The sequence below is a fragment of the Coenobita brevimanus genome, chromosome 80, assembly GCF_032717465.1.
Source record: "Coenobita brevimanus isolate Jiangsu-jjx chromosome 80, ASM3271746v2, whole genome shotgun sequence".
NCBI classification, from domain to species: domain Eukaryota; kingdom Metazoa; phylum Arthropoda; class Malacostraca; order Decapoda; family Coenobitidae; genus Coenobita; species Coenobita brevimanus.
Genome location: NC_137033.1, coordinates 48305536 through 48325898, shown reverse-complemented (window position 1 = coordinate 48325898; position 20363 = coordinate 48305536). Strand labels below are relative to the sequence as shown.

At 39.6% G+C, this 20363-nt stretch overlaps 1 protein-coding gene across 1 annotated transcript in view; it reads left to right on the top strand.

Annotated features, from left to right (window-relative positions):
- Window positions 1–20363, top strand: part of LOC145409356 (uncharacterized) — a 108128-nt gene that overhangs the window by 63243 nt on the left and 24522 nt on the right. Inside the window, exons 2-7 of the mRNA XM_080279826.1 lie at window positions 2217–2506; window positions 3657–3867; window positions 9023–9153; window positions 11035–11118; window positions 13639–13723; window positions 15227–15413. Of these exons, the coding sequence (XP_080135952.1) occupies window positions 2217–2506; window positions 3657–3867; window positions 9023–9153; window positions 11035–11118; window positions 13639–13723; window positions 15227–15413 (988 nt within the window). The remainder of the gene's footprint in view (window positions 1–2216; window positions 2507–3656; window positions 3868–9022; window positions 9154–11034; window positions 11119–13638; window positions 13724–15226; window positions 15414–20363) is intronic.

Genomic DNA, 20363 nt, shown 5'->3' with positions numbered 1-20363 from the left:
TTTCACTGGTCTTACAACTAATATACAACATCATTTACTACTGTTGTTCCTTTTTATTATGCAGGTTCTCAGCAAATATTTCGTATTACATTCGCTACATATGTTTATCGCTATCAGTTGTTTCAATACTGAAGTTCAAGGTCACTTACAAGTTTGCTTAATTTTTCATCATCAGGCATGTCACTTTTGCTATCAGTTTATCTCTGTTAAGTCTCACTGCTAAAATCTGTCTAATTGTTGCTATTCGTTTATCGTTATACTTATTCTAATAACGGCATCACAGCATGACTATTATCATTGGTCAGTCATTATCAGGGTCTAAACTACTAAATCTCGGTATCACTTTCGTTAATTGTTTATCACCATTTATCAGTAAGACGGGTCTCAGTACTATAAACTCATTACTGTTGGTTTTCGTTCATTAGAATCCTGGGTCTCCCTTACATAGTTCAGGTTCAATGTATTAATCCGTTTATCATCAGCAAAAAGTTCAGTCAGTCAAGCGCGAATATGAACGCGCGTACCACCTCTCACCAGCACAACTGTACTACCTGCTAGCTAACTTGATTTATTGATTCGTGAGGCAAAAGGAGTGTAAAAATAAGGCAGGAAACTTACATACCCGCGCTTAGTAGTGTGACGTCAGCCCCACACACTATCCGTCCTGCCATCTGTTGTCATGACGTCTTACTAAGGAGGGAAGAAGAAAATATTTACAAACGTTATCAGATATTGACGTAGAATACAATATTCATATAAAGACAGATAGATACGGATATATGTGTGAAGACAGAGGGGGAGAGAGACTACCATGGAATGTTAGAAGGCTCGTAGCACACGTCAGATCATTGTCTGTAAACAGGGCATGATGATGATGATGATGACGGTTATTATTATTACGCCACAAGTATCTGTAAACGCTTTCAGAACAATGTATTTTGTAGTGTATTCTTGTTGTTGTCAATCGATATTATTCATCTTAGAAAAGCTCCAAGGTTATAATTGTTCAGTGATGACTTCCTCGCCATTTCATTTCGAAAAGTGACTCCTATTGTCTGCGGTTGCAAGTATAAAAGACAAAAGAAATCTTGATGGTAAAGGGCATAAATATATTTTATGCCCTATTCACAAATATTGTTGCCTTACGAGCTGAACTTTTATACGTTTGCAGACAAATTCTTCTTTGATACACTATTTAAGTATTACACTACTGACTGAATTTGTATGCCCGTATATATGCGTTTATGAGACAAAATTCAAAACGTTGATGAAAAGTTTTAAATGAAACTGGTTGATGTCCTTTGAGCTCGTACTTTGGTTGCCACTTGCGACAATGAAGCGCAGTGACCTGAAAGTGTTAGTCGTGCTTTTTAACCCTCCTGAGGTAGCCTGGGGGTCTATTAGACCCCACGCTAGGTTTCTTAGTGTTTTTCATATAGTACTATAAGGTCTTGGGATGCGGTTTTCCCTTTACGTTCCTGACTAGTAGACTAGTTTAGGGAGATGATGGGGTCGGTTCGGGATCTGGCTCTGTTTTCGCGCTCAAGGGCCCCTGGGGTCCAGTGGACCCCAGGTTACCTAACCTGTGATTTTTATTCCCATATATATCTTCCATATCAGAAATGATTTATTATGACATGTGCTTCTCTTTCTTCCTAAAGATACATTGGCCATTGGCCTACAGCAGGCACTGATAGAAAACTGGTGGAACATATCAGTTTTGGTATGGCAGCCACTAATTTCAGTTGGTATAAAATTTGTCAATGTTTTAATTCTAATTTTCCTTACAATACTTCGTCTCTTGTATTTTCATACATTTTGCACCAAATTGAAGGAAAAGGAGTACAGAAATTGTGTACAAGTGATTGTTTGAATAAAGGTGTTGTGTTTTTTGTGATTTTCTAAAGATTGGGGTCTCACACCCCAGATTACCTGACATCTTATGGGAGTTCTAGGGTTACCTTACAAGGTTAAGTAGTTCCGGATGTCCTGTCGACTGACATTCCATTCACGGAGTTAACTTATTTCTGATGCCTTACTTGCCATTCCATTCCCTACTTCCTGGCACTCCTGCTTTGGTAGTTAACTCCATTTTGATGCCTTACTGTCCAGTCTTGTTATAGAAGGTTAAGCCCGTTCTCATAGCCTATCTTACAGTTCCAGTTTTGGCAAATTAAATCCTGTGATCCCATAACTTACATTTCCTCTTCTTGCAGGTGTCACAGTGACATCCGCACCAGCGGGTCCCACATGGCATCAGCCTGTACCGTACTCAAGCCGTCGTGTGAGCAGGGGCAACGGCAGTGTGATCCTGAGTGGCAGCAGCAGCCGACCTGTGGAGCCCATCAAGCCTCTGCTGGACCTGAGTGCCGGTTCAGTGGGGGGAACGGGGCTTCCTACGCCACTCCATCCCGTGTTTGACCAAGCCGCTCCTCGCAATGTATCTAGCCTCGCCAACAGCGCTGCCTATCTTCATTGCCTCGTCCACAACCTTGGCGATAAGAGTGTATGTAATGCCCACATTATTAAGGGAATTCTTAGTTAACGAATGTAATAATGATCACATTATTCCATCCCTCCAATTCGAAAAGTCTCCACCGACCTAAATAAAATTGCCACAGTGTAACGAGGATAGAACGTAATAGACATTCTCTGCTGACATTCCCCACCAACACACCCTAACAGTCTAACAATCACTGTTGTGCACTTTAACACATCATAATTCACACACACTGTAATACTAACACACCATGTAATACATACTAATAAATATTTGACTCACCTCTAACGCCTCCTAATATGACGTGACCTATGGCAGTGCGACATACATATCCAAGCTATGGGCCGCTATATCTATAATCCACCAAACACTATACGCCAGGTCACACAATAACACACACTAAAACAACATATAACGTTCCATAACACGCCTGTAACACACCACTAGGTATCGTGAATCAAAGTACATGATCTAGCCTACACATCTTAACTGGGGTTGCTTCACTTACACCACACCACTGCATACTCTATCGCGCATACAACGCACCTTAACACGCATCTAACACCCTTTGCTATCATGGATCAGAAAGTGTGATCTGCACATAACAGCTGCAGGCTCCCACACCTACACCACCACACCATTACACACCCCTACACACCATATAACACATCCTAGCATACTACATACCACATCCTAACACACCATATAATACACCCCAGGTATCATGCATCAGACAGCGTGGCCTATACGTCCTAACTGCAGATCGCTGCACATACACCAGCGACCAGAGGTTCGGAAAGATAAACTCTCCAGTGAACGCACCATATGGCAAGTGTTTAATACATCCCCATAGGGGACTCACGGATGAAAAAGCGTGAGCTACACATCCTAACTGTAAGCCACTACATCTGCAGTACACCATTACCCATCCCAGCACAACATAACACACAGTATCACACCTCTAACATTTCCAGGCATCAAGGATCTAACAGCATAATCTACACATTCTAACCCAGGGTCGATACACTTCATCACTCGCCTGAGCTTCGAGGTGATGTACTGGTCATAGCACACACCATACAGTACTCTTTAACACAGCTGACCTCCTAGCACTCTTTAACACACCTTAACATACTCCTGACACGTCCTCATGCAGGTGTCGTGGATCAGACAGCGTGACTTACACATCCTGACGGTGGGCCGGTACACCTACACCACCGACCAGAGGTTCGAGGTGATACACTCGGCCGATTCTCAGGACTGGATACTCAAGATTGGGTACGCTCAAGTACGGGACTCTGGCGTGTACGAGTGTCAAGTGTCCACTAAACCCGTGCGATCGTACCAGGTCTACCTCAATGTTTTTGGTGAGTTAACCTCTGCTACCTTTTCATATTATACATCTTACGAGTAATCCTTGTTATAATGCATCCATTGCACCAAGTTGGTTCGCCCTCATCACGACTGTTTCAACGTTCCTTTTCTTTAATTATTTCGTATCAAGTCCACCTCAATATGTCTGTCAAACACTCGGTACCTTCAATCCTAGTCCCATCATATAGTGCGTTGGAACAGGTCTACCACATCGTCTTGGGTGTATTTACAGGTACCTGCTTTCTTTGTTTTATGTATTATTTGCCCTCTTGGGTCTGATTCTTCCACATCTTTCACGTTACCAACCTGGTCCTTATTCGGTGAGAACAGTTAAATATTTTCCCACTGCCTTTGTCATATGATGCATAATATGACTGCGGCACCAAATCACGTCTGCCTCAATGTTTCTGTGAGTATACCGGCTATCACCAAACTAGTGCTAAATAATTTCTCTGATATATCTGTCGTTTGATACAGCTTAATATTAATATTTATTCTACGTTCCCATCAAGGTAATCAGTTCCTATGTACCAGATGAATCACTGAAATGTTTAACTGTCATTTTTTTTTTTTAGTAATTCATTTGTCTTAATTAATAATGCTTACTTCATCAAATAATTCTGCTCATATTATATCTTCCTCTGTACAGTGTGGTCGGTGAGTCAGTAAAATATTACTTGCTATCTCAGTCTCATGTGAACTCTTACTAGTGCTTCTGGTCCTATTATTCATGCATCACCTAAGCTGTTTACTCGTAATAGGATTACCTCAACATTTTTGGTAAGTCTACAGAAAGAAGTGTAGCATAAGCAAGTTATTTCATATTCTTTGTCCGAATACATGCACTCCATCATGCCAATCACGTATCATAGGTTTGTTTCATCGTGGGTATAGATGGGAAATGGATCAGAAGCGCTTACGTTTTTCGTCCTCCAGTATTCTCTAATTTATTCCAGTAAACGACTGACTTCTTTTTTTTTTCAGCTGAGAGCGAATGTAAGAGCCTGAGAATGCTTATATTATCACAATCAACCAATTCTTCATCTGGAAAACTCTAGTATTCTATTCTGACTAACGCCAGATAGTTTTATTTAATTTAGAGGGGTCACAGAAGGCTGAGAATGCTAGTTTTCCGTACACAGAGACCATCTTCAAAGGGACTGCCCTTTTGAACCCAGTTCCCTCTCAGTCTCCAGAGTTTTGTGAACGACAGTATCCAGTGTACCAGCATCATCATGAAAGAAAGAGTAATGGAACATGGTGGCGGAGAGTTAAGGGTTAGATATTGCTGACGAGAATGCAACATATTTAGGCAGTACTCAAGTTGTTGCAATTTCCTACGTGTCTTGAAACTCTCAAAATATATGTGAAAACGATAACCGCATTGTAGCAACGTACCTATATATATGTACACGGAAGCGAAAATGACAGGCGGTACTCAGCTGAACATCCTTGGCTAACATTTTGTGCCTATGTTTGCGGAAATTTTAAATAAAAGGTGGTTCACTACTATAAGGCCCAGAAAAAAAAAAAAATCAGTGTTTTAATAATTAATGAACCAATTTAAGTGAAGTTTGTTGAAATAATCAACAGTTAAACCAAGTTTTGAAGCGGTCTCCTTCAGTGTTCAAACACAAAGGAACCTGGTGTTTAAACTTGCGAATTTTTGGTGCAGCTTATCCAGTAAGATGGCTGCATTCTCCCTAATGATGTCTGCTTTTCCATGGATGTGACCCACTGACAAAAGAAAAAATTCCTGGGTAAAAAATAAATAAATAAATAAATAAATAAATAAACAAACAAACACATAAGCATACAGTAAGTTTCCGAGTACCGCAAGATCACTGGATCCATGCAGCTAATTAATTCACCTCCACTCAACGAAGCGCTGGTGACAGAACTGCATTTTTCATTTCCACCACATGCCTCCTTAACTTCAGATGTCGGGGAGTTTCCCAAATGCATTATCATTTAAATCCATCCATTAACAATAGATGTACTGGAGCTATTCTGTGCCTCAGAGGAGTGAATCACCTTGGACCATTGCTTTGCTTAAACTTACTTTATATCCAATTTTAACTAACACCATACGTCTATAATTATTCAGCCCAGAAAACTTGTTACGACCTTTGCTTTAGAACATGTCAACGATTTTATTCGCCAATGGAGCTTCCCAGAGATTCAGAGGTAGAGTAACCTTAATACAGTTAGACACGAACTTTGAACCGCATTCGTTAATTCCAGACTATTTATTCAAACAAGAAATTCCGCCACAGGCAAAGGGTATGCCTCATGACTAGGGGAGGAATTCCTTAACTAACAGCAGACTCTAAAATAATAACATTAAAAATAATAACAATAATATAAATAATAATAATAGTACATATACTACTACTACTACTACTACTACGAATGTTTAAAATTACAAGTATTAATAATAGCGTTCAAAATTTAAAGAAATCATGCAGGAAGGGTTACAACTTGTACAGTCGCGTCAATGAGTCCTGATACACATGTAGTCGTGTTGTATACTGTTGTGTCCACTGCTGATAGGATATTGAACTATTTCGCTTGCTACCCGGCCAGATTATGTTCAATATATCAGGCAGTAAGCGTAAACGTTCCATATTCCAAAAGCAGTGAGCACTACAACAGACAACACGCCCACGTGTGTATCGGGACTCATGATCGTGACTGTACCTAACCTCTTTTACTACGAGACATCTAATGTACCATAGCAATAGCCGTGTGTGTGTGTGTGTGTGTGTGTGTGTGTGTGTGTGTGTGTGTGTGTGTGTGTGTGTGTGTGTGTGTGTGTGTGTGTGTGTGTGTTTTGGGCAGCCAAAACTACACATTCAAATCGCACCAAAATTGGCACAAAAATCGCAAAAAAAAAAAAAAAAAAAATCGCTGATGTGAAAAAACTTGGTCCCATCACGATTGAAAAACTTTTACAGTATTTAATGAGCGATCAAAGTTTGACCCAAAAACGCCGCTCCCGGCACCCGGTCAGTTGCCTTGGCCGAGTGGTTAATATCTCGGACTTGCGTGCGAACAACTTGGGTGGGCCAACTGACACGATCAATTGGTTAGCCGCAAATAACACGATCAATTGGTTAGCTGCGAAAAATCCAAGTGACAATGTTAGAGTAGAACAGCACATAAACGGACCATCATGGGCCCTTCAATGTCGCATTGGCGGACGATAGTGACAGCGTTTGACTAGAACAGCACATAAACGTGACTTAGATTACCTGAAATGATCGCAACGCGTGCACGAAGCGCGAAGAAACAAGTGAGAAGCACGAGAAAGCGAGTGAGCAGTGCGAGAGCCCTCCGCAGGAGCAAGTGCGAGAGGGCCCGAAGGGCCCACGAGCACTTGTCTACTCTAAGATCAACAGACTAAGAAAGGTAATCATGCCCAATGGACTCTTTTGTGTCCACTGAATGCACCTATTCCCTATCAGTCTATATCAGGATCGTACCTGACAGCTCTTCGGATTTCATATTTGTTCAATTCGTGTTACCTCAAGACGATTTAATTCGTCACCCTTCGAAACAAAGGTGTTAATTAAAAATACAGTAAGTCTAAACCATCCTTGTTAAAAACTTTCTCAAGCCGAATAAAATCTTCTTATGGTAACAAAAATATAAAATTCAGCACTGTAACAAAGCGGTTAATATTAATTTACATTAGTGTGCATTATATTATATGATGATGACGCTGATGATGATGATGATGATGATGATGTTTTTGCAATCGAAGTCGACATTAAAAAAAAAAAAAAAAGTAAATGTCACAAAATTGAATATAACGTATTAACTATGCCACTACGGAAGATGAGTTACAAAGCCTATCGTCCACAATGCGTCCTAAAGCAGAATCTCGCCGCCTCGTCACCGTAATGTGAGGAAATAACTCACACGACCGTAAACATCGGTCTCAATAGGGTAAGGTCACAGCTACAACGCTTCACTGTTGGGTCAGATTTGGTCCACGTTATGCTGATCCTCGGATTTAGTGCTGCGTTCATGAATCTCCCAAAAGAGGAGATAATTATGCTACACAGACCTAGTCTAACCGTGAAGTGATTTAACTGAGATTTAAGACCTTTCATGCCCATAATTATTTCACTGTCTCTTATTCCTTCACATTAGGGAGCAAATTTCTGGTTGGCCTCGGAGATTTCGTAACACCACATCCTCAGTGATGCATTTTGCACATCGCTCCTTAAACATTCTCTTATACAGTACTCATATATACTGTGTCTATTTTAAACATATATACTTAAGATGGAAACAAACCAGAGAAGAACGGCCATAGACAAGGTCTGCGCATATATGTTCAAAAATAGCCTTCCAAAAATATAGTCTTTACTCCACTATCTATATGAATATCTGGGAATATAGTTTATGTGTGATATCGTTTATTCTGGTTTAGTGAATTCTCTCCTGGCTTAGGTGGTGGTGAGCATCATCCACTCACTGAATGTAATGCTACTTACATCTTCCTAAGGTCACTCTACCGTCCATTGAGCAACAAGTCTAATGGTTTCCTGTAATTCAAGAAATCATTTACACAAGGTGGTAACAATATAACCAAATATCGGGTTGATGTGGAGCCTACTATGGTGCCCCTATTAACTGGATGAAGAGACGCAACCGTGGCGCCCATCCGGTAGCCAAATCTCCCACTCTTCTCCGCGCCTCGCGGTGGAGAGGTACTGTCCACTGCAAGGGAAATCGATTAACTGCAAGGGGTGACCCTATAAGGGCGGTTAGTTGCCTGCGGTTGATGATTTTGCTCGACCAGACTGACCAGGTTACTACTAGTACTGTACAAGAACAACAACAACTATTACTGCTACTACTATTCCGGTTTTAAGTGATATCCTTAATTAACATATAACCAATTTACTAATACGTGAGATATAAAAATGTTTGTGCAATATATTATATTTAGGCAGACCAATAAATAATAACTTTTTCGAAATAACGACAATGCACAAGTAGCCTCCGGCCACACAATTTTGCCAGAAAAAAAGTACGATAATTTTTCAGAAATTGTCAAAAAAAAAATATATATATACCGCATAAATCTTCATCTCTATCTATCTATGTCTATCTGTTTATGAATTTATCCCACAGCCAGCCCCATGGCCAGCATCGTTGGAGGCCCTGACATGCACGTGGACAAGGGCTCGACCATCAACCTTACCTGCATCGTCTCTCACAGCCCTGACCCTCCTGACTACGTGTTCTGGTACCACAACGGTGAGGTGAGCGATGATCGGATGTACGGATGGATAGATGGTCACATGGACTGATAAATAGGTACTGTAGATAGATAAACAGACAAATTTGAGAGGTAGATAGACAGTAGGACACAGAATTAGAGCATTAAGTAAATTTCATAGATGGAGTGCAGAAGGTGTAGGGGTATGTGTGTGTATATGTGAGTGTGTGTGCGTGTGTGTGTGTGTGTGTGTGAGAGAGAGAGAGAGAGAGAGAGAGTTTTGTATGGAAGCACGCAATAATTTTTGCATGATGTGAAGTTAGTATATTTTATCAAAATTGCTCATAAGATTTCAAAGGTTGATAATATGTGTTGTCTTGTGACTGTCAATCCCTTCAGTCCTTTGACGAACGTTTCACTGCATTCTTGCTATCTCCAGACAATTGTATTCAGCTTTGAATAGACTTTTGGAACCGCAGAGACTACATGTAGACTTTTATTTCTCTGTAATTACAAGATGTATACTGAAAAGCATAATTAATCATCTAGAGCTAGCTAGATAGCGTTAAGGTCGAGCTCCGTCCAGGTAAGTACCCAATCCTCACCTAAGACTCGACTGAGATGATCGAGATATTAAGTATCTCGCCCGGACGGAGTCCGGCAAGGTATTGTTTTTGGTCGAGTTTTTTTGTTTGTTCCTTTGTTTCTTTGCTAGCAACATAGCGGAAAACGGCAGAATGAAAGTATATGAAATTTTCAGGGTATGTGGGCACTTGTTCCACAAGGAAGTGATTAAATTTTGGAGGTAATCAAGTGACCCTGAAAGGTCAAATCAAGGACAATGATTTTCAGAGGGCAATAACTTGAAACCGGCTGAAGATAGATATATTTACTACTATCAACATACAGAAACTCCCATACGGGCTTTCATTTGGCACCAAGACGTTTGACCTTGAGTGTCCTCTAATAGTCAAACTAAAGGTCACAGATATTCATGGGGCTATAAATCGAAACTGGTTGTAGATAGATATTTACTATTATGAACATAAAGGAAGTCCCATATGAGCTTATAATTGGTACTATGACCTTTGACCTTAAATTACCTTAAAAGGTCAAATGCGAGATCACGAATTATCAGAGGGTTATGACTTCAAAAAGGTTGAAAATAAAGTAACTGTTGTCGGACGACGTTTGTTGTGCTTGGCACCACTTGTTTGTTTTGAATGTACTTGTGATGTGATGCGATTAACCCATCAGTGGCCAGAGTTCCTGTGAAAGGGATTTTGTTGGACGGGTACTAAGCGTACCGCCCTCCGCCTATCGGCTCATAGTCGTGAAACTCATAGGTCCCTACGCCGGGGTTCCCTTCTTTATTAAATTTGAAAATGCCCAGTTCTGTCCATGATATTGGACGCTGGCCACCAATGGGTTAAAGAAGCTGATAGATTTGCCAGTGTTTAACCCATTAGTGGACAGAGTTCCTGTTAGAGGGATTTTGCTGGATGGGAACTAAGCGTACCGCCCTCCGCCTATCGGCTCATAGTCGCAAAGCTCATAGGTCCCTACCCCGGGGTTCCCTTCTTTGTTAAATTTTGAAAATGCCCAGTTCTGTCCATTATATTGGACGCTGGCCACCAATGGGTTAAATAACAGTTGCCTTCTCTTTTATGTTGCTTGTGAAGAGGAATTAGTATCCCAAACGCTAGTGTGAAACGTGGATGATTATGAGGACCATTTCGCTTTGCACTTTCTTTGACATTTCTTCTGAATTCTACCCCCACCTTGTCCTCTGGGGAGAATAATGGTAATGATGATAATGATGACGACGACGACGATGATGATAATGATGACGATGGCTCCCTGTAATTCTATGTACTAATGTTTCTCTCGTACTGTGATTTATTTACACCGTGCACTCTTCCAGGTGGTGAAATACGACTCCCCGAGGGGCGGCATTACAGTGGTGACGGAGAGGGCCAAGACCACCAGGGGATACCTACTTATACAGGTGAGATGGGGGGCACGTAGGTCGACTGTTACGTGATGGGCGACTGAGTGAGGGAGACAGATAAATTGGTGAACAGGTAGACAGGATGTTTTGTGTGAGTCGGTAAGCAGGCAGACGGGTATGTATGTTAGAAGGTGAGTGAATGAAGGTAAGTAAAGTTAGTTAAACAGACACTAACATACTGTAAGTAGGCAGGTAGGTGATTGTGTGGGGGAGTGAGGAAAGGAGGCAGGTTGGTGGTTAGAAAAACTGGTTGGCTGATCGGTAGGTACACAGATAAGTAAGGGATTGACGGAAGGATGCAGGTAGATGGATGGGTAGGTAGTTAAGTGAGCGAGGAGGTGAAGAAAGGAGGCACAAAGGCAGGTAGGGAGGGAGGAAGATGTATAATAAGTGCGTAATGGGGCGGACTCTCGCAAGTAGGTGGGTAGTTAGGTAGTAGCGAGTTAAGGTGACAGGTAGGTAAGTGTAGTAGGTATGTAACTGAACTAGGGAGTGAAGAAAGAGGCATGTAGGTAGGCAGACAAGTGAGTGAATGCGTGGAGGAATGATGAAGAATAAGTGAATGGCGGTGTGAAGAAAGGAGGCATGCAGGGAGAAAGGTGGGTAGATAGGTGAGAGAGTGAAGGAAGCAGGCAATCATTTTACAAGGGTAGAGAGATTTTTTGAGTACAAGAGCACACTTAGTAATGAAGAGGTTAACGAAAGCTGTATACAGTATATCTAATCCTTCGTGTCAAAAAAAAATCTCTCGATTTGTTTAAAATCATCTGGAGGTAGCGCCATAGTAGTGCCAAGAAAAAAAAAAAAAAAAAAAAAAAAAAAAAAAACTGTAGTAGTGCCAGGGTTAATTGGTTGACACCTTGTTTTGATATATATATATATATATATATATATATATATATATATATATATATATATATATATATATATATATATATATATATATATATATATATATATACTGCTGACTTATGCATGCCTAATAATTACCGTACATATTTTTACATCAATATTTTCCAAGAGTTTCTGGTAGATGCAATCTATTGTATAGGTTTTCATTGCCATCTAATGTATTAATAATCCTTAGAACTCTAATGTCATCTGGGAAATTTTTTATGCAACAATAACTCTTCAGTTTAGATAACAGTTTATTGTATGAATACTGACTCTGTTGTTTTCCTACTAACGATAATGAAGTGTACTTTAATAAAAGCCCTTCTCTCCTGTGTGGTCAGACTTCAATAATTCAATTCCAAGAAAAATTAAGTCGAGCATATTTCTGAAATTAAGACCAAATATGTTTCACACTAAATCAATATCGTCAAACACATGGAGTGGCGTGGCCAGTGATGTGTGAGCCAGGAGTATACCACAACAAAGCCTTGGTAATCAATCTTGAGCAACTTTTTGTTCATTTAGAAGTATGAAAAGAGGATTACTCTTGGAAACTTCCACGTATTGAGCACCATTTCTGTTTTTTACTGTAAAATGGAAGAGTCTAATCAACGAAGAAAGCTTGCCTTCTTTACAGTCTTTCATTATCAAGCATAGACTTAATGTACGCCAGGTGACTTGTGTGGCTGAAGCTATCTGCTACCATTAGCATATCTCTCATATAAACAGATGCTTCACTACGAATGTTCTCTCTGATGTTACAAAATGTAATTCAATTTCTGGAGGATCAATTGCTTGTATATGTGTGGTGTGAGAGAGGGACGCCTTCTTGCAGAGATACCGATATCCCTCCTTTATATAAAAAAAAAAAAATGCAATATGGCCAACATTTGTTGTAACAGGCTCCATTTTATTTTCGACATTCGCGTAATGGAAAACCTTTCAGCTTCTTTAGCGTTTGTGTACTAACTACATCGACTTTATGCTCTCTTCTTGCCGTTTTATATTGCATGCGTACTAGCTTTCTGTAACCATAATAATGAGCTTAAATAACATCATATGTTTACTAATATTTTCTAATTTACACATGCATATCGCATGTGTACTACTTTTTTGTAATCAACATAACGAACTTAAATAACATCATTGTGTTTATAAAAATTTCCTAATTTACTGAAGGCCCCGATGTGCAAAAATGTCCCAACTTACTTTAATATCCAAACATCTAAAGTGGTCACAATTTACACAGATTTCTGTTTACAGATGTCCTTCTGGTAAAAATGTCTCAGTATATGTGCTGAAGTGCATAATTTACAGATACAGATCTGTGCTAACACAGATTCCAGTTTATAAAGAAGTTCCTATTGGCACAGAAACCCTAATACAAAATGATGTACTTACAAACATCATTGTCAGGACAACTATAGTATTGCATTCCAGTGAACGTCAGTTAGGAGTGAGCCATAGGAGTCTGAGAGTGTTAATACTATCACCATTAACCCTTTCATGGTCAGGATTATTCTAGTGTTCCATTTCACCTCTTCTAAACAATTGTATTCATAAAAAAAGTGAGTCATAAGAACCTGAGTGTGTGAAAGACGTACTAACTTTTTGCCTTAACAGGATGCCCAGCCCTCGGACACGGGCAATTACTCCTGTGTGCCTTCCAACACAGCGTTCACCTCACTCACCGTCCACGTCCTGAACGGTGAGCCGGTAGAGGGATAGGAAGGTAGAAGGTAAGGAAGAACAGAAGAAGGAATAACGGGACGAGAGAGAGAAAAGTGGTAAAGAAAGAATCGACAGAGGAAGACTGACAGAGACACAGGGATAAAAAGAAGCGAGTAAGGCGGGCAGGTGGAGTGTGCACGGGTAAAAGTGGACAAAAGAAAATGGAATGGATTTAATAACTCTCTCTCTCTCTCTCTCTCTCTCTCTCTCTCTCTCACACACACACACACACACACACACACACACACACACACACACACACACACTTAACTACACTGCTTCTCTCCCTGTTTACCCTCCTCTCCTCTTTCTACCCACCTACATAATATGTAGGTGGGAAGAAAGGGGAGATAAATTGATCGATCGATAGACGGACATTATATATATATATATATATATAAATATATATATATATATATATATATATATATATATATTCAAACTGTCTACCTGCCTATCTATCTGTCAATCTATCGATCGAGCGATCTATCTCCATAACTATCTTTATAAAATAATGATTATGATATGGCCACAGAAAGTGCTTCAGCATCATGCATTCTGCCGGTCATTGTTAGTTTGAGGACTGAAGAAAGACAGTCATGACAGGAAAAGGGAGAACAGAGAAAAAAGGGAGGTGGCGGGGAACGATGAGAGGTCGAAATCTGAGAAAGAGTATGACAGAGAGGAAGAAAAGAGGGAGGGTATGCAGAGAAGGAGAAGGAAGGGAAAGAAATGTAAGAAGGAGGAAGTAGAATGTAAGGGAGAAAAAAAAAAGGGAAAAGGAGAGAGAGAGAGAGAGAGAGAGAGAGAGAGAGAGAGAGAGAGAGAGAGAGAGAATCAGAAATCACAAAAATAATTTGTCCGTTTTAATGGGGTCCATATCATATCAGTTTACGAACAAACCATTTTTTTTATCTTCATTGACATCCGTATTTCCCGTGCCTCTTATCAGTGTACATCTTATCATTTCCAGCACGCGTTGCCGTTATTATGCCGACCGCGAGGCTAAATGCTTAAGAGATAAGTGAATTGTGGCTTATTTTACAGGGTATGCTCGTGAGTTTCTTTTTCTTGTGTTTTTTATTCCTTTTGTGGATTCTGTCCGTTCTGTGTACAAGTGTGAGTAGATGACTGTGATACCGATACTAACAAAGATAGAAAACTAATGATAATGACTATGATGTCGATGTCGATAATGATATAGTAGTGAAGATAATGTACATAATGATGAGTGTTTATAATTATCATTATGATATTGACATTAATAATAATGATGACGACTGTGTGATAACGAGGTTAATAATAATGATAACTGTAACCGTGAATCCATCTCGGTTTCCAGTGTAATTCAACCACCAGTCTTTTTTTTGTTTTTTTAGGTGGATTTCTTTCAAATTCTAGCTTACATCATGCATCATATTCACTCTGGTAAATCCCTCACCAGTTCTAACCTACATTAACCACCAATAATTATTCCCAGGTGAGACTCCAGCGGCGATGCAGACCAGCAGTGGAGCCTCAGTGTTTACACTGCGTGGCTCTCTCATCACCTCCCTTCCTCGCTGCCTCCACCACCATCACCACCGCCTGCTCACGCTGCTGCTACTGCTCCTCTGGAGGCCGCCCGTTCTTTCTCCCCTGGGCATGGGTTGGGGTGGGGGTGGTCTGTGAGGGCGCTGGGGGGAAACTGGTGGTTGTCTATGCTGTGTCCGGAGTTCGATACCTGTGTGGACAAAAAATAAAGACTTAATAAAGATCACTTTAGTTATTCTAAGATATATTATACCCCTCATGCACTCATAAGAATTCAAACACATTACTTCACAGGGCTACTCCCTCATAGTCTCGCTGATCTCAACCCAATAAGCTCGTAAGGAACCTCTTACTCATGATTTCAAGCCTCTTCTCTCATGATTTTGTAACAGTCCATTCCCATAATTTCATAAGCTACACCCTCCACGAACTCAGAACATCCTTCCTACATATTCTTCTAAAATTTATCCTTCCTAATTTCACGAGACCACACACACACACACACACACACACACACACACACACACACACACACACACACACACACACACACACACACGTCTAACCCTGATAAGCAAGTCACGAGGCCCCAGTCATATAAACTCATGAGACTCCTTCCACATGAACTTATAAAACTTCTCCCTCATAAATAAGACTCCTTTCACATATGTTCATAAGAAGTCTCCCACGTGAACTCATGACACTCTTTCCATAAAAACCCTTGATTCCAGCCACATAAACTTATAAGAGTCCACCCACATAAACTTACAACAAAACACCCAGATTTTCATAAGACTCCACCCACATACTAAGACTCCACCCACATACCCATAAGACTACACCCACCTACTCATACGGCTTCACCCATATAAACTCATAGATCTCCACCCATATAAATTCAGAAGACTCCCCTACATAAATCAGTAAGATTCCACCCACATAAATTCATTAGGTCCCACCCACATACTCAAGACTCTACCCACATAAATTCATAAGACTGCACCAGCATAAATTAATAAGACTCTACCGACATAAATTTATATATAATACTCCTCCCACATTAAAAAAGTTCGTCTCACATGCATATATCTCTCCTCCACATACACTCATAAAACTCTACCCACATAAAGTCATATGATTCCACCCATATAAACTCATAAAACTCCACCCACAGGATCTCATATTAATCCGCCCACATAAACTCATAAAATCTCACCCACATAAATTTATTAGACTTCATTCACATAAACTCATAAAACTCCACGCACATAAACTCGTAATATTCCATCCACATAAACTCGCAAGACCCACCCATATAAGCACATATGACTTCAAACACAAAAAACTCCACCCACACAGTCGTAAGCCTCCATACACATAAACCCATAAGACTCCTCCCACATATAGAAAACTCCTCCTATACAAACACCCATACATAAGACTCCTTCCACCTAAACTCTTACACCCGACCCACCTAAATTCATGGGACTCCACCTGCATAAACTTATAAGACCCCTGTCTCAAAAGCGCATAAAACCCACACTCAGACTTTCAGTACCAATACTTGTAAACTTGTAAGGCACCTTCCTCATTTAGTAAATTCTGGGGATATAGCTTTCATCAAATCCTGACACTTCACACCCATATTAACCTCTAAAAACGCCTCCCTCATACCGTAAATTCATAAGATATAATATTAATTATGAAATTACGACACCTCCCACTCATGTATACACATAGTACAAAGACAACTCTTTGGTAAATTCACAGGATAATCAGTGAATATATCATTAACTCACGAGACCGTACACTCATGTATAAATATAAAGACACCCCCCTAATATTTTTGCAAAATATCACACTCATAATTTCCACGCCTACCATGATGGCATCACACAAGATTGTAAGAACGAGTGTTAAGGTGTGTGGGCAAGGACATCTACGTATTCACATGGGAAAAGGGTACTGGAGGAATGTCCTCGTCACGCGACTGAGAACATGTTTACATACAGTATGAAGGAATAATATATTAATTATATCTGGAGGATATACTTATATAGTTACATTGCTACAGTGGTCATGTTCTTGCGTGTATTGAGAATCTGTATACTTATATTTATTTCAGTGATAAATATATATATTTTATACAGGAGATTTTAAAAAACAACCTACTTTTGAGGTTTCTACTTAGCATAAAGTGTTATTTAACTCATCCAGATTGTCTTTGTGGATGGTGCATTAATACTGTACGCACACAGTTAGTCATGGTTGTGTTATAGTTAATCGAAGCTTTGATAAGGTTTTATGCTTCGAGGTGCAGGAAAATTTCAAATACAGGTTGCAGGTATTAGAAGTAAAGTTTAATAAAGTGTCAGGAGGATAAGTAATTCACTCATCACACTGTTTGCTACTTCTTTACCGAATATCATGGTTCCTCGTATAATAAGTACAACTTGTGTGCACGGCAGTGAAACAGGTTGCCGGTTCTTGCAACAGATGATCGTAAGATTTTCAAGTTTGAAAACCAAACGGGTCATGTTCAGATCATTACAGTATGCGTAGTGATGGTGACAGCAGTGGTGATGGTGGTGCTGACGATGGCACAATGAATTTCTTCATACTTAACGAGGATCCCTAACTCTTTGCAGCTGATTTGACGGCGAAGTGTAATTAGCCTAGGGGGTTGATTTGGCTAGCAATCAAGGAAGACTAATTCAATCTCATAACTGAAGCTAATTGAATTTCATGTGACCACGACTTAATAATGGAGTTGTGGGAGTGGCCCAGTTCCGTCGGATGAACTTACACCGAATATAGTGATCCAACAGCATGGATCTGCAGTAGTATCCGCGACTCATTCACTCTTTAAATCCTCAAAAACAGACTACTAGTGCTGTTCGATCATGGAAAGGTCAGTGGCAGGGCTCCCACTTTTTAGGGAAATTTCACTAGATTAAGAAATTCGAATGATTTTAGTGACAAATCTAGGGAAATGGAAAAATTTAGGGAAATCTTGGGTATGAGAAAAAAGTCAAAATATCTGGAATCCATGACACCACTGCCATCAAAAAGGGTGATCAAGTACAGAGGTCAAACTCTTTCAGTGCCTGTAGCTTCATTTCTGCTCAGTAAAATCGTCTAGGGTTACTCAGATAATATAACAAGTGTCATATTGTCATTAGCATTGTCAAAACGTTAATCTACCTGTAAAACTGTTCTGTGATGGATGATGCTTATTGGAAATAAGGCCACAGTATTTTTTTTTTTTTTTTACCAAAGCATAATACCAAACATTTCAGTGGAATTCTAAATAATGTGTAATTATAAAGTTCTTATATATTTATCACTTCTTTCTTTTCAATTTAGACATAGAAATGCCGAATCTAGTGACCAAAATACTGTAGGCAAATATTTTTTTCTATATTCTGTTTATATATTTCTACAAAATGTATATGATTTTGATTTTTTTTTTTTTTTTTTTTTGGTGTGTGTGTGTGTCCGACTCTGGTCATAGGCTTCACAGCCTGCTCCCAAGGCCCAGTAGTCATCCTACATACCATACACCTGTACATGTCACCTTTTTTTTCCCTATTTTTTTTTTCTCCCTGAGAACTCGTCTTCATTAACAGAATAACATGCTTATTAAAAGTACGCATTCATGGTTCCACTTCATTGTAAGTTATTATCTTTGGTTTTACTTTTTTTCTATGACAAGTAGATATCGGTTTTATGTATCTTTGTGGATGAATGAAAGTTATGCTATTTTATTTTGGTGTATTGTAACAGTGATTGAAAGACATATTCTTCTGCAAACCCATCTAAGATGGGAAGTTTCCTCATAACAATGCAGTATGGCCTACTGTATGATTCTTGCCAACTGCATATCAAGAGAGAGCATACAGCACATATTTTCATATACAATACTGATAGAAAGTTATGGTCATAGAAAGGGAATGCTATGGATGATCTAATGAAGATAAAAACTAATATTTTTTAGCAAACTTAAATGTATTTCCAGTATTACTAGTCGGTCTCATTATTAAAAAAATTTCATATACAATTTCTATGCATTATTGATAAATAGTAATTGGGATAGGCCTAGTAATTAAGAAGTGCCCCTGAAGACAAAGTTAGTGGTAGTAAGAAGTTTTGGGGAAATTGTGACCAATCTAAGGGAAATTCTCCTACACATCTATCTGGGGGAAATCCACCAGATTGCGCAAAGTGGGATCCCACTCAGTGGTTACCATCGATAACAACAAACAGGGTCCAATGACAATCAGATGAAAAAAAAATATGTGACGCTAGCAGGAAAAATTATTATAGTAGTCCCGACCATGAGATAGGCAGTGGTTCCATTATTAATTCTCAGGCCCTTATAACTCACCCTCAGCTGAAGAAAACTGTCTGGCGTTAGCTGGAATTCAGTGCTAATGTTGTTCCTATCATGACGGGCAATGTTCGTTTTATTAACACTCTCAGGCTTCTATGCTCACTCCCAGCTGAAAAAATCGTAGGGAATAGAATACTACAGCAGTCCGACAATAAGAATTAATAGTATCAGTATCAAATAACTCAGGGTTATACAGTTGATCCGACCGTGTGTGGGTAACTGCCTGCAATCCACTGACGCCATATTATACTAGAATTTTTTTTTTTTCCAGCTGATGATCCACTTTAGTGGATGTGGCACCTGCGCACTCCTGCCACGTGATTGGTTGGTTTCAACTTCATACCTGAAATATCATATTTACAAAAAATAATTGTACCTTATACTCCAATTTTTCATAAATGCTGTTTTGCATTGCCATTGTACTATACAAACAGACATGAAACGAGTATGTACCTGTGCTTCACCCAAACGGACAATGAATCTAAGGAAGTTGAATTTGAAATATTTGTAATAGGTACAGTGTTGTTGCATCTCTAATAAATAAATAAACATATATACTTACGGGTATATATACTTAAGGATAATATGCGCGAAGGTATCGAAGCAATGGAGTAGGTGTGATCCATAATAAAGTCTGACATCTTGCGAGACGCCTGGCCGTCTCTCGTGTTCATCCCCTCCTCTGTAGCGA